We start from the raw sequence: 15,807 nt of genomic DNA on the forward strand, positions 1-15,807 counted from the left end.
CACAGTGACTGTACTTCATTCCTCAGGTTATGATGAGATCCATGGACCTCATATGAGTTTTCATTCCATAGCACATATTGGAAGTGGGGTTTGCACGTGGATAGAAGATTTGATGAAAAACTGTGAGATATCTTTTGAAATAGACAGGGTATTACATCCAAACAATTTGAAACTTTATTATTTTCACCTTGTGTTCATGTATATGTTTGTTTATGTGTGTGTGTGTGTGTGTGTGTATAAAGTTTGGAATAATTATGTTTTTGAAAGAAGTCTCTTATTCTCATCAAGGCTGCATTTTTTGATGGAAAAATACAGTAAAAACAGTAATAGTGTGAAATATTATTGCAATTTAAAATAACTGTTTTATATTTGTACATTACTCTGGTCTTCAGTGTCACATTACACACACACACACACACACACACACACACACACACACACACACACACACACACACACACACACACATATATATATAATATGCAAATGTGTGTGAGACTCAGTGAAGGATGCCTCTAAAGGATAAATTGAATGCAGACGGAGAGATGGCTCTCAATTATTTATGTCCGGCTGTTGGACTGTAAGCGATACCCAATGAGAATCAATGATTTGGATCAGGTGACTGAGTGATCCGGTGATCTGAGATCCTGCCACCTGGGGATTTATCAAAACATACAAATGTCGTATCTTGCAACTGCAAGGAGCCACCAGAGGATGAATTCCTCACCGTCGCCATTGCAGTAAACACACTCATGCATCATGCATTCTGAATGTGCTGAATTATAATGTGTGTCTCGAGATAATAACTGAATGCTTTTTTATGATATGTAATTTCTATAGATGTTATGTTTCTTCAAATCATTTGTCAAACATCTTTTGTGGCACAAAGATGCTTTTGTTTTTATGGGTCGAGATATTTCTCAAAGCTTTTCAGACTCGGTGGTCATCACGAAGCCGTGCCTCTCTACGTCCCTCTGTGCGCTCTTTTGTGTGTTTAACCTGACATTTAGAGATTCAGAGATTCTTGAATGCTATTTGCATTCATCTCCCCATGGCATTGAAGGACAGATATTGTATGTTGAGAGAAGGTTAGCGCTCTGGCTTCAGCCACAATCAAACCATCAAAAAGATATTGATTTAACACCTGGTGAGTTAGAGCTTATATAAAGCTGTTTAGTTATGCATCTCACTATGTTTTTTGGACATACCCATTAAGTTTAAATGGACAAAATCACATTTAAACTGTCACATTTTAGCTGTGGGTTTATTTATTTGGACTTTTATTTTGTATTTTACATATATTACACACTGGATGAATGTAGCAATTACGAAAATAAAATAATGCTGTTTTCTTTTTAATTGTACACTTTTTTTCAGATGGATAGGAGACAAAGGGAACAGTAATTTTAGATGCGTTCTGTTAAAGGTGGACGTCTCATAAAATGCATTGGATGGTTTTCTCTGGGGCCTTGATTTGCTGTTCCAACAGATTCAAATGCTTAGTCAGCCGTGTTACTTGGAAGCGGATGTCTTGATTTTAGAACTTTTTTTAGCTAATAAAATGATATCTAACTTTTGTTTTTGTGTGCCTAGGTGGAGTCTCGAGACACACTCAACAGCATTGCGTTGAAGTTTGACACGACTCCCAACGAGCTCGTCCAGCTCAACAAACTCTTCTCTCGCGCTGTGGTTCCTGGCAAGGTACTGTATGGTGTAGTAATTTTCAGAGCAGATGGTCTCTATGTCCAGCTGAACTCTGTTCCAGTCAATTGCTTTTCCCGGTATCTAGTGTAGTAGGAGTAAGGTAAAAATAAAATGTGCCACCTCGAAATTCAAATGCCTTCTTAAAGGGATAGTTTACCCAAAAATGAACATTCTTTCATCATTTACTCACCCTCTAGTTCAGGGATGGGCAACTTCGGTCCTGGAGGGCCACTGTCCTACAGAGTTTAGCTCCAACCCTGAAAAAATCACCTGCCTGTAACGTTCTAGTAATCCTGAGGACATTGATTAGCTTGTTCAAGTGTGTTTGATTAGGGTTGGAGCTAAACTCTGTAGGACATTGGCCCTCCAGGACCGAAGTTGCCCATCCCTGCTCTAGTTGTTCCAAAGAATGTCGGTAACCAAACAGTCAATGGGCCCCACTGGCTTCCATAGTATGGAAAAAAATAATATGTTCAGCTGAAGAATTTCATACAGGTTTGAAACAACTTGAGGGTGAGTAAATGATGACAGAATTTTTATTTTTGGGGGAACTATCCCCTTAAGCAGCAAATTCATCTTGGTGCCTCCACAGTTTCACATTAATGAGCAGAGATATCGTGATCCTCAGGGTAAGAATGGAAACGGGGGAAATGTCCCGGAAAAAAGAACTGCATCTTTTGTAGAAGAATATAAATTCTATTTGTTCAGTAAACCGCTTCTTTGCTGAGTTTTGAATGGTAATTCAGGCTCTCTGCTTTCTTTTGTCATTTGGTATTGTTGGAGATCAAGCTAGCTGTCGTCTTGTTTCAATTCACTGATTTCATTCATTTGAGTTGGCTAAAAGCCATTGCTGTTTGCATGTGAGATGATATAAATCTAAATTCTGAGTGTGTCTTGCTCTTCAGGTGCTGTATGTCCCTGACCCGGAATACATCTCCAGTGCAGAAAGCTCTCCCTCCCTCAGTCCCATCAGCCCCCTCTCCCTCACCTCTTCAGAGGCTGATCTCGAGAAGGCCACCACAGTAAGTGCCACCTCAATCTTCATCCACAGCTTTCAGGGGGATCGTATAGCAACAGAACAGGCTTATATTTGTCCTTTATCATTGTTTTAAATTGCACATGTATATGATTAAATGATTTTGCTTGCCAAGGTCTGCTCAGTTTCGCACAACTTGTTACTCAAGCAAGAAGAATCGCTTTTTATATTGTTCACCGCATATGCGTTTTGACCCTTGAGCATGCATTGTTTTATGTACCTTTCTATTGTGAAGACTAAAGATCTTTTAGCTCATTGTGGTGTATAAGCATATTTTTCCATGATTTGGAACGGGGATGGGGAAATTCAATAATCCATGTAATAAGTTGAGTTTCATTAAGGGCTGTTCAGTATAATAAGAAGACTTACTCAGCTGAAAAACCAGCAAGTTATTAAGTGAAACTGCTCGGATCATTTCACACTAATGCTCTATGTCTACATTTATGCAGTAGACCATGTGAAGTGAAACAGAAGTGCCATGGACTATCATTTTGCATAGCTTGCATTTTTACATCGATTCAATTATTTTCCATTTGCTTTAACCAGCTTTTTAATTTGTAGTCGCTAAGCCTGTCAAATTAAATTGGACAAGAGATCCAAATCAGTGGCCATACTCCTTTACATGCTTCAGACATTTTTACTTCTTTTTTGCCGCCCCTTTAAAATTCTAGACTTGACCTACTGTATAACGCACAACTTATGTGTAATTCTTTATGCTTGTGTGTTTGAAACTCCATTCCCATCAATTATAAATCTATGAAAAAATAACCTGCAAGTTCTTAAAAGATATTCCATTCATGCATGTTACAAACATCATGATGTTGAGTTTGGGTGGACTGTTTCTTTAATTTTAGGCTCAGATAGTTTTGTGTCCACAAGGGGGTGGCGATGAATTTGCCTTTTGGGCACAGCTGTTATTCCTCTATGAAGCCAGAGATTCCAGTAATTGTTGTATTCAGACAAACTGCATTCCTCTCGGCTATGTTTGTCCCTAGTTGATGACAAATAAGAAGGAAGATATCTTGGAAAGATCGCCATGGCTACTTTTAAGCTCTCATCTGTTCTTGTGTGGTTTAAAGGTCTAATTTATGTCCTGGGCTGCCATTTTGAGGTTGCCAAATGGATTGTGTCACCTCTGTTGGATTAGTGTGTGACTCAGTGTGTAGTTCCGGCTCCATATGGTCATGGATTTACTGGTCCCGCTGCCCAGTGCCAGAGATTCAGGGGTTTCATGATTGCATTTCCTCATGAGTCATCAATAGATAAAGCAAGCACATGCTTATTCTAACTTCAAATGTATTCAGGTATCAACATGCATCTCACAAATAAGAATGCGCATTCATATCCCTGTAGTTGTAATAGGCTGGGGAATTGACTGTTACATTGTCAGCACATTACATGAAAACACATGAATTCATGCAATATTCATGTAACTCAGTGCTGGCTTTTTTTGCTGATTATTCATACACAGTGGAGTGCATCTAAACTGTGCAGTCAGTCACAGCAGCCATACATTTATATACTTGTCTACAGTCTGTACACATGTAATATTCATGTGTTGGGCCATCATGGTCTATCAGTTGCAGTTTTACACATGAGAATTTTTTGCTGGTTATGTTTACTGTTGAGGGCCAAATTTAGTTGTATATATGTGACCCTGGATCACAAAACCAGTCACATGTCGCACGGGTGTATTCGTGGCAATAGCCAACAAAACATTGTATGGGTCAAAATTATCGATTTTTCTTTTATGCCAAAAATCATTAGGATATTAAGCAAAGATCATGTTCCATGAAGATATTTTGTAAATTTCCTACCATAAACATGTAAAACATTTAATTTTTGTGAGTGAATGCAGCAGAATCACGAACATAAATGGACAACTTTAAAGGTGATTTTCTCAATGTTTTGATTTTTTTGCACCCTCAGATTCCATATTTTCAAATAGTTGTATCTCGGCCAAATATTGTCCTATCCTAACAGACCATACATCAATGGAAAGTTTTGTGGTCCAGGGTCACATATACAGTTAGTAGACTACTTAAATAACAATTCAGTTTCTATGTGTGCGTCACTTGCTTGGTTGTGAACTCCAGTAAACAACCTGGTTTTCTTTTATTAGTGTTAAATGAGCAAGTGATGTTTGTTTAAGTTATAAGAGGTTGCAGTGTGCTCTTGTTTCACAGAGCTCTTTGTGTGAGAAGTTGAAATATGTTGAGCGAGGAGTCAAACGTGTGTTCCGTATTTGCAATTTTAGCTCAAATCCAAGAGTAATAGCTCAGGATTCTGCTGCAATGCATGTGAAATTTTGTAAAGCTAAAAGTAACTTTTTATAATCATTAGATCTGTATTATTGTGTCAGCACCAAGTGAGCGGTGGCTTTTCTTTTTCTTGTCCTATAATGAGCTCACACACATACAAACACACAAAGATGCTGACAGTCACTCAACCGGTGCAGAATCATGTTAGGAAACCTGCCTCAGTCTCCTTGGTTTCCGCCTGTCAGCCTTCTTATAGCAGAGAGCCCTCAAGGGATCTACCTTATGCCTTAATGGGTTGTTATTTCCAAGCCTCCTTGTTATGATGACTGTGTGTGTGTGTGTGTGTTTATATGTGGGTGTGGGTGTTAGAGGACGTACCATGAGCTCAAGGTTGGCCGATATTCAGTGTGATGTGGCGAGGGCTACCACTGATTGAGCTGTTTCTCACACCATCTTCATCCCACCAGGACTCAGATGATGTCCACCGGAGACACAGCATATGTCACGGGCCCCCACGACCGGCCAGAGTGGTGTCATCCACCTCCGAGGAAGAAGAGGCTCTTACGGAAAAGTTCCTTAAAATGAATTGCAAATACATCACAGATGGCAAGGTGAGTGATTTCTGTGAACAGATTCTGTTAGTTGGGCGCACTGATTGTTACTAGTCACTGGATTTACCAAAATTTGCCACATTTGTTTGTTAGAGGTTGTATTAGAAATATATACACTACCATAGAACTTAATACCCAATTGAAATGAAATTTGCACGGATGCATTAAATTGATCAAAAGAGACTGTAAAGACTTTAACCTTGTTACAAAAGTTTAAATTTCAAATACTGTTCTTATTCATCAAAGAGTCCTGAACAAAAATGTGTCACGGTTTCCACAAAAATATTAAGCAGCACAACTGTTTTCACCATTGATAAAGAGAAGAAATGTAAAAAATATATAAAAATATATATTTGAAAATCTTACCTAACTTTTGAACAGTAGTGTGTATGTTCAGGAAAAACATAAATAAATACGAATGTATGTGTGTGTGTGTGTGTGTGTGTGTGTGTGTATATATATATATATATACAGGTATATGTATTTTGTATGTATATATTTTTTCTGAACATTTAATGTATTAATGTACTTATATATTTCTGAACATTTAGTGCTGTAAGTATATCAATATTTAGATAAATACATTTTATTTATAAAAAAAAAAAATTCTGCTCTAGCATGTGTACTTGGCATTGTTTCAAAATGCATTAAAATGAATAATATTGCAAAATAAATAAATACATATTCCACTTTGATTATGTCTGTGAAATATATGGTACTTGTTACTTTTGGACGGACAGAAATTATGATCACGAAGTCTACAAACATTTTTACAAATTTTTACAGTCTTTTCTGAGCAATCACTCATATAGGCTACATTTTCCATGCTGACCTATTATTGTGGTATCACTGATTTCAGATTCACCCCTAAACAGTACATGAAAACCAAATCCAAAACATTGGTTGCATTTCATGTTGATCTCTTCCTGTCTAAGTTGATGGTTTGTGGCAAGAATAATCAATATACAATAACAATATGTACTGATCTTTACTGTGATGATCATGCCTAGACATGTAAAAGAGTAGTGTATGGTCTACTGATTTGGCATTGCCATCTTTCTCCTCTGTTCTCAATCTTTTAGGGTATAGTAAGTGGTGTGCTTCTGGTAACTCCAAACAACGTCATGTTTGACCCTCATAAGTTGGACCGGCTGGTGCAGGAGCGAGGATGTGAGGAGTACGGGATCATGTGCCCGCTGGAGGAGGTGCAGTCCGCAGCCATGTGCAGGGAGATCACCGACATTAGGGTCAGAGAGCTCGTGCCACCGTAAGTTACTTGCACATCAGTTTTGCTACAGATTTGATAATTGCTCCTATTTGATCAGACAGCACCCTAGCAACCCCCTAGATTACTCTAGCAACTGCATAGCAACATGATAACAACCACTTTGATCACGTTAGCGGGGAAATGCAAGTAATTGTGTCATGTTTTTTTTTTGTCAACCCAGAGATCTAGAGCTTGAGCCTTCAATACCTGAGGTAAGCCATCTGAAGAGGGCACCACGTCTCAATGCAGGCGATGCGGCACACCGAATCCGTGAGACGGGCAACGACAGCACTAGTACGGCCCCTCGCAGCACGGAAGCTTCTCTGTCCGAAGACGTTTTTACCGAGTCAGAACTTTCTCCAGTCCGCGACGATCCCCTTGCAACATCTTCCGACGAGCTGCAGCCGATAAAGTCCTCTGGTGCGTCTTCTGAATCTGTGCAAACCATCAACCAGGCCACCACGACCACTGAAGAACCTTCAATGGCTGACAGAAAGGATGTAAAAGAAGCTGTACAAAATACAGGAACGGAGGGAAGAGGATGGAGTGATGGTGGCATTGAGTCGAGTCTGAATGCCACAGGTTTATCCACTGAGGTGCTGTCTGAGAACGTTCTGGAGAATGCAGTGAGGGACCAACCTGCAGATGAGGCCAAATCCCGCACCACATCTGAGTCGCTTTGTTCGGACACTGTGGCTGTTGAGAATTTTGCAAAAGCCCATGAGTCACAGAAGAGCGTGGAAGCTCAGACTATGCAATCCACCAGTGATATGAAGGAAGGAGAACAAAAGATTTCCAATGATTTCACACCAGCTATTGAGCTTGGAGCAGATGAGGGACAGAGTACAGAGGAAGGTAACCTACTGTTAGCACATGTGTTTAAGTCAACATGAAATCAAATTTGACACCATTACATGATCTTATTTGTACCTGATTCATCAGTTCACGAAAAACACCATTCTTTATATTCTGTCATTAAAATTTGGTCCATATATAGTGAAATATGTACTTTTAAAGTATATTTATTTTTATGTTTTTATTTATTTTGTTTATATGTATATATTTATGTATGGTAACACTATAATAAGGTTCATTAGTTAACATTAGGTAATGTATTAACTAACATGAACTAACCATGAGCAATACAATTATTATTTGTTCATGGTAGTTCACAGTGCATTAACTAATGTTAACAAGAGTTTAATAAAGTATTAGTAAATGTTGAAATTAACATTAACAAAGATTAATAAATGCTGTATAAGTGCAGTTCATTATTAGATCATGTTAACCAATGTAGTTAGCTAATGTTAACTAATGAACCTTATTGTAAAGTGTTACATATATATACAGTATATACCATAACCATAACATCGAAGTTTGAGTGCATCTCTAAAGCCTACAGCAAAAATACCAAGTAGTGATAAATCTGAAAAAGTAGTGGGAAATATCAAGATGCTATTGATGGAGAAATTTTTCAGAAAGGATTTTAAAAAAAGTCCCTTCTTACTTTTTCTTTGTTTTACTCTGAACTTCGAACATAGAAAATGCAAGTAAAATGAGTTGCAATGTTTCATGTTGACTTTAAGCTTATTTCTTATTGTAGCTCGCTCTCTCTTTCCCCAAGGATATTGCTTGAATAAAAGATAGCCAATCCTTGATGACATAACATAACTTACAAATATATCGAAGTGTCAGCCTCCATTTGATCCTGCTGTATCACTGCTGCAGTCTAATGAGGATGTGGCCCTAAAAAATATGCTGAAAGACACATTTTCAGTTAGTCTAGCAGGAGATCCACAGATTTAATTTGTTCCATTTATTTATTTCTCTCCAGCACACTAATAACATCAGCTCACTCAACATGACAGCTTATTTAGCATATGCTGCATCCAGCGTGCATAAATATGCTACAATGTAGATTAATCAAAATGGGATGCAAGATTCATGTTTTAGTTTAACACGCTGAGATGACTATGAAAAACAGGTGCAGTTGTGCTGTTTGTTTCCTTTCCCAGTGGTGCCGTTGCCCAAAGGCAAGGAGAAGTCCAAGTCGCACAAGTTCCTGTGCCTGCGTGTTGGCAGAGCCATGCGGAAGACCTTTGTCTCCCACGCCAGTGCCTCAATGCTGCAGTACGCCCAAAGAGACAGGAAGCACGAGTACTGGTTCGCTGTTCCTTCTGAGAGGTCAGTGCTCTTCCCAGTTTGGCTGCACTCCACTTTAAATGTCACCTTCCTGTTCTGTCAAAATGGAATTATTTACTGATTTACTGCTCCAGACCCAGGTGTAGGATGTTTTTTAAAACATGCTTTAAAAAGTGGATGATGGGTGGGCCAGAATATTTGTTTTGCCCCATGTTTTTCAACCAGCTTAATTTTGGAAGAAATTTTTTTTTTTGATAGACCGGTCCCTGCACCCATGACTTAAAGGGATATTTCACCACTGGAAAGATGAATGTGTATTTAAATTGGGGCATTTATGTAGTAGAAATGTGAAATTATTTTAGAAGTTGGTGCCTTCTAGACTGAGAAAAGCCAGAAAATGTATTTTTGGCTCATGTGGATGAAAGACAACAACTCCCAGAATGCACTTGCTTCGCTGCCATACGAGGCCACTCCCAAGCCACGCCTACCGGTTACAGAGGGCAGTATCAGAAGAAATGATACAACTAGGCTAATAGTCGACTCGAAACTGAAAAGACGCCGTTTTATCGTGAGATCCCAACCTCTATGGGCAGGTTGAAAACATGTGGAACTAGCTCCTCCTACTGGCTGTAGTCTCGAGCCTCTGGCCAAAAAAGCCTCCAATGATGTGAAATGATGATTTTTGCGTCATCTGAGGTTTTTTTCCAGACACACAATACAGAAATCTCTGGTCTCAGGGGGACATGAGGGAGGGAAGCACGGTCATTCGAAAATTCTACCGGGTTTCTACTGATACAAAGCTTAATGCTAATCGGTGAAGTATCCCTTTAAAGGAGAACTTGGTAACTTTTTTAACTTAATAAAACTGTCTAGAAATCATTTGGATGGTTAAACAACGCTGTTCTGGTGATATTGGTGACTTTCCCCGCTCCCCCCAGCGTTCCCAGGCGGAAAACCAACCTTGCAACTTGGGGACTACCGTCCCGGCAAGATAGAAATTGGAAGTCTCGTGAGAAGCGAGAACGAGAACGAGCGCACATGAGCAGCGGTAGAGAGGGGGAGGAGGACGCCGCAAGTGAGTTTTTTACGACCGTGTTGTGAAATATACGCCCCCCCACAGCTGTAGGGGGAGCTCATGGGGAAAACATGCGACAACAAAAGGAAAAATCAGCGAAGAAGTGACTAGAGTTCGCTAGAGTTGCCGAGTTCTCCTTTAAGCACTAAAGCACCTAATAAACCGCAGTGTGATTTGCTGTGAGCAGCCGCAACAAGGAAAAATTTAAACAAAAACAAAGCAGAAGAGGAGAGAGAGCAAAACCGAGTACACTATAAAACTATATCACTAACTAAGCGAAATCACAATCACTATGCCCACCCATAGCCCACCAGTAACCCCAGTCTGGTTTCTCCATTTCTGTCACCTGATGGAGTTTGGGTTCCTTGCCACTGTCGCCTCTGGCTTGCTTAGTTGGGGACACTTAGTATTCAGCAATATTATTGATTTGACTTCACTGACAGTATTGGATGAGAACTGAACTGAGCTGGATGATGATGACATCGCGGTTTCTGCAGAACTGTTTTATAACTGAAATTAATTAATTTCATATTTGATGCTCTGATTTCAGTTGAACAATGACTGTGTACTATTGTCTTTTTAGAGCTGCTTTACTGCAGAATTTAATTCTTTTTGAATCATTATTTTCAATTCACATTATATTTTTATAATTCAGTTTTAAATTGTAATAATACGTCACAATATTGTTGATCAAATAAATGCAGCCCTGGTGAACATAAGAGACTTCGTTCAAAAAATTATTGACAATTTTAACAACCCCAAATTTTTGAAGTCCACTTATATTAGTGTATTTTCATGCACAAAAAATTTAGATTTAGTTATAATTTTTTCACCGTCTATGATCCTAAATGGATTGTTTTTGCTGCTTAACTTGTAAGTCCTCCTTGAAGCCTCTTTAAATATTGGCTAAACTTTATACATGTGATGTCAAAACAGTAAGCGAGGGTTTCAATATATGGTCTTGGTGACCTGAGCCGGGAGTGTTTGCACAGCAGCTCTATTATATTTACCATGACATGAGGGATAGCTTGTGCTTATTATTAAGAATATAAGTACATGAATCTGCTCGTTTATCCTATGTCAGTCCTTTAGTCTTTCTGGGAATGAGATCTATCTGGTGACTCTAGAAATGACTGAGGCTAATTACCTGACCTACTAATCTGAATGTTCAATAGCAAAGCCTTATGTAATCCGTCACAGAATCTGTTACTTCTGTATAATACAGCTATTCAGCCACAGTCAGACAGATTTAAGAGAGATTTGCATGCTGCATATGTGTGTTTTCATCTCCAAACTGAATTATGCATAGATTAAGGTTTTTCCTGGAGCAATAAATCAATATAATTAGCTAAAACTACATAATCGCGAACAGATGAGAGTGATTCCATATTTATGATCATAAAAGGAAATCAAATATGACGTTTAAAAAGTTGCTTTGTACTGCGTAACGTTTGCGTTCTGTCTGACGTTTGCTTTCTGAGATGTGTGAAAAAGCGTAATTTCACCCTGTGTCTGTTTGACTTTGTTTAGTCTACTGACATTTCCGCTCATTTGACCTATGGTGTTATATAACGTAATATGTTTGCATGCTTGGTTTTTGTGATTTAACTTTGTATTTGAGAGTTCTATAGTTCACACATGGTTCAGGACCTCCATCTTGACCTATTAAACTCACACAAACCGTGTTTGCGTTCGTGCCAGAGTTGCATCCATGGATAAGATGTCTCATTAAGTATCAGAGATGTGGCTATGGGAAGGCCAGCACAAATAACTGCTCTACTGTTATCTGACCCAGTTTGGTGGCCAGTCTCATGATCCATTTGAGATATGACAATGGTCCATTTTATCATTTTTGAACCACAAAGTGAATGTTAGCCATGTTAGCTGGAAAACACGTTTACGTACGTCTCATAGGCTGTAAGCTTTACCGCATGTCCTCATGAGTCGCCTGGTCCAAATCTCTCCATGGCCAGGTCATCGTGTGCAGGCCTATATATGTGTGTCTGAGCTTGTGCATGTCTGTATGTGTGTGTTTATGGTTGCAGTTCTTTGTAAATGATCTCTCAACATCAGAGCCATTTGCTAGCAGGACTTACAGGACAGGGTTTCATCACTGTCAACATGGCGTAATCACCTATAAGTTGCTGTTGAAATATACCATTATAAATTGAACAGAGCAATCAAGGAAAGTGGTATATCAGACTACAGACATGCATTGTGGTTGATTTAGATGTCAGTATAGACTTGGACCCTATTTTAAGTTGTTTATACAAAACATTTGTATTATAATGTATGGCGCTTTACACAAGGTTCCTACACTTTCTGACTAAAATAAGAAACACTAGAAAAAGTCCTATCCTATCCTGTAGAGATACTATAGAGATTTCCATGACTTATCCATGCACATTTTTTTAAAGTGCTCCTATTGTGCTATTTTAAAGGGTTCCTAATTTAGTTTTGGAGGTCTCCTAGGTTAACATGCATCCAATATCAAAAAACACTTTAATTTTCTCACAATATACATTGCACATCACCTTATTTCTCAAAGTGTCTGAAAACGGTTAGTTTGAGATTCAATCTCTCTAAACCCCTCCTTCCCGCTAGAATATTCTGCTCTGATTGGTCAGACGGCCCAGTCTGTTGTGATTGGTCTACCGCTCGCAGCATGTGTCGGAAACGAAACTCCTATTACCGTATCTGAATTTCAGCTCCAGAGGCTTCCTTTTATTTTTAATTTAGTAAAAAACACATCTAACAGTCAAGGACACTGGAGCACAGTATTTTATTAATGGGCAACTAGAAAACATCTCATTTTAAAGTATTAGGATCTACACCAAATAAACCCTTTACCTATTTTGTGTGTTTCCTGTAGGTCGGACCACCTGTATGCGTTCTTTGTCCAGTGGACGCCTGATGTGTACGGTGAAGGGCTGAGCGGAGTGACCCGAGAGCCTGGGTTTGTAGTGGTTAAAAAGAACCAGGATGCTGAGAGCGGGGAGCACGACAAACCAGTGCCTGATATCACGTTCAAGGACTGGGAGGTATGAACAACAACTACTGTAAGATAACAAGCCTTAACCTGTAATAATACATATAAATAAATAATAGATTAATCATCTATTAATTGTCAATTCTAGTAGTTTATGACTAAAAACCTAGAAAGTATTTTATGCATTCATGCAATATATTTAAATATAATTTTAATTATTTATAATGTGATTTATTTGATTTTCATAAATATTAATACTGATGTTAATTAATGCATGTGTTTTTAATTGAAATGTGTGTATTGTGTGGCTTTAATAATTAGGCTGATGTTTTTGTCGCAGTTGTGTTGTCATAGACACGTGATCATGAATATGCTTACGTGATGTTTATGTTCTCTCCCGAACACATGAGCCTGTTATTCACAGCAGCATTGGACCGTGTGTGTATGTGTGTCTTTTTATTTTTGTCCTATTCAGCCTCTTCAACCATGTTTATGCACATAATAACATTGAGTTTGAATGCATGCTTGTTCCTGTTGCCAGTCATTTTCAATGTCTATTTTATATCTTGTTGCAGTGTCTTATGTTCATAATGACATCTTTTCCTTTCAAAGGATGTGATGAACTGGTATGTAATGTCTTTTCGTTGAAATGTGTGTTTGGCTTGGCTGTTACTGTACTGAGTGTTTGTCTGCAAATGGACACAATCATTTCATCATCCCTCTTAAACCACTTATAGACTTCAGTGAGCAAGACCATCTGACTGATAAATGTGGATTATGCATTTAAGTCAAGATAAAAAGTGTGAAAACTCCACGGAGAAGATAAAGACAACAATAGTTAATTGCCCAATAGTGATGATAGATAGCATATATACATATATAATCAAGCCCTGTTTTTATTTTATTTTTTCCAGCTCTCAGCAAGCCATTTTTCTAGGCTACATAAAAATGCATTTTTATTTATAATATCTTCCAGATAGCTATTTGGCTATTATTTATAAAATATGACTCAAGCCCTGTTATCTGGGCTGGCCAGAGGGGAGGCCACATGAGTTCATGCTTTTCTGCTGGCCTGTCATCCTATTGGTCCCTGTGGGATATAAACAGCACAAAGCCTCTAGTTCACTTCTAAAAGTGTCTGTACTTCAGTGAGTCCACGTGGATACTAAATATTGGATACACACCTGCATATCTTGGGCTTTCAGCAGAAGTGATGTTTTTCTCCAGAAGAATTAAGGAGGGATGTCAGCTAACGCCCAAATACAGCTTTGGCCTGGTAAAAAACGAGCCCTGTGTTTCTAATGTTTGTGTGTGGATGAGTGACTTGTGCTGAAGTGCACTTGACATGCATGTGGAGTGTGGTTATGTATCAAACAGCTGTAGCTTTCTAGGCTTAGTAATTGACGTAATTTGAACATGACAGTAAAGTCTGCAGTGCAGACACTTTTTTGCAGTAGCCTAGCATACTTATACTATGCAGTTGCATACCGTGCGATATGTAGTAGCCTAATGTTAAGTTAAATATTATTTTCAGCTCGTGCGTGCCATATGATAAACGCAATTTTGCAATTTTATGAGACATAAATTAATCAAACCGCAACACCCACCGCCTTGTCGATAGTTTTTCCACATGAAAAATTAATGCTTCGAGTGTCACCTTTTAAAAGTTTTGTTTTATTATTTTTATAACAATTAATCGGATCGCAATGAAACTGCACGCACAGATTTCCGTTGCGCTGCGTTTAGTTTCTTTGAACGCAAGTCTATTTTACCTTGTTGACATCAGTGTTGAAAACGCAACGCTCTTGTGGCGCGTGACGATGTAAACAGACTGACTTTTTTCTGCTTTTTGCAGCACCGCACGATTACGTTATTTTTCATTAGTGGCGATTTTAAATCGAAATACGACCTCCTTGTTATAGTTACATGAGAAAAGCTTTTTTTCTCTCTCTTGGAAAAAAACCTGAACTTGGCTATTTTTATGATGAAAGCTGCAAAAACATGTTAAGAGCATTAGCCTTGTAGCCTATGCATATATTGCATAAATGCTAAAGCATGCTTCTGTTTGTAGGAGTTAAACCCAATGGCATTTCTAGGTTAGGGCATTTGGTTATATGAGGGTGGGCAAATTAAAGGAATAGTTCACTTAAAAATGAAAATTCTGTCATCATTTACTCCCCCTCAAGTTGTTTCAACCTGTATAAATTTCTTTCTTTTGCTGAGCACAAAGGAAGATATTTGAGACAGTTTATGGACCCTACTGATCTCCATGATAGGACAAAAAAATACCATGGAAGTCAATGGGGTCCATCAGCTGTTTGGTTACTGACATTCTTCAAAATGTTGTGTTCAGCAGAAGAAAGAAATTCATACTGGTTTGAAACAACTTGAGGGTGAGTAAATGATGAAAGAACTTTTTTTTTTTTAAGTGAACTATTCCTTTAAATCTATAGGAGGACAAAAGAGTGATGTTTTTTTTTTTTAATGAAACAATTTCAGCTGTAGCCTATGTTAGTGAATTTACATGGTCTTATTTAGGTATTATATGCATATGCTTACATTTTATTATGTGATATCTCTGGAATGGATTGCAGATGTGAGCAAAAATGCTTTATAAATGCATAATACTTTCAAAATAGTAAATATATCAGATAAAAAATGTATGCAGACAACTGACCCATAGCCACACCTCTTGTTACACCCATGTCATGGTGTAAAATTC

General features: G+C 38.3%; 1 protein-coding gene across 5 annotated transcripts in view; it reads left to right on the forward strand.

The window, feature by feature from the left end:
* The window catches only part of oxr1b (oxidation resistance 1b), a 52,256-nt gene that overhangs the window by 30,880 nt on the left and 5,569 nt on the right, over positions 1-15,807 (forward strand). For 4 of the 5 annotated variants that reach the window (XM_079878344.1, XM_079878345.1, XM_079878347.1 and 1 more), the window contains 7 exons: positions 1,594-1,701; positions 2,610-2,726; positions 5,469-5,612; positions 6,695-6,879; positions 7,061-7,734; positions 8,895-9,063; positions 12,969-13,137. In XM_079878344.1, coding sequence (XP_079734470.1) covers positions 1,594-1,701; positions 2,610-2,726; positions 5,469-5,612; positions 6,695-6,879; positions 7,061-7,734; positions 8,895-9,063; positions 12,969-13,137 — 1,566 coding nt within the window. Of the gene's footprint in view, positions 1-1,593; positions 1,702-2,609; positions 2,727-5,468; positions 5,613-6,694; positions 6,880-7,060; positions 7,735-8,894; positions 9,064-12,968; positions 13,138-14,167; positions 14,362-15,807 lie in introns of those variants that run through there. The other variant, XM_079878348.1, reaches the window with a different exon arrangement.

This window comes from Squalius cephalus (assembly GCF_949319135.1).
Source record: "Squalius cephalus genome assembly, chromosome: 8".
NCBI lineage: Eukaryota > Metazoa > Chordata > Actinopteri > Cypriniformes > Leuciscidae > Squalius > Squalius cephalus.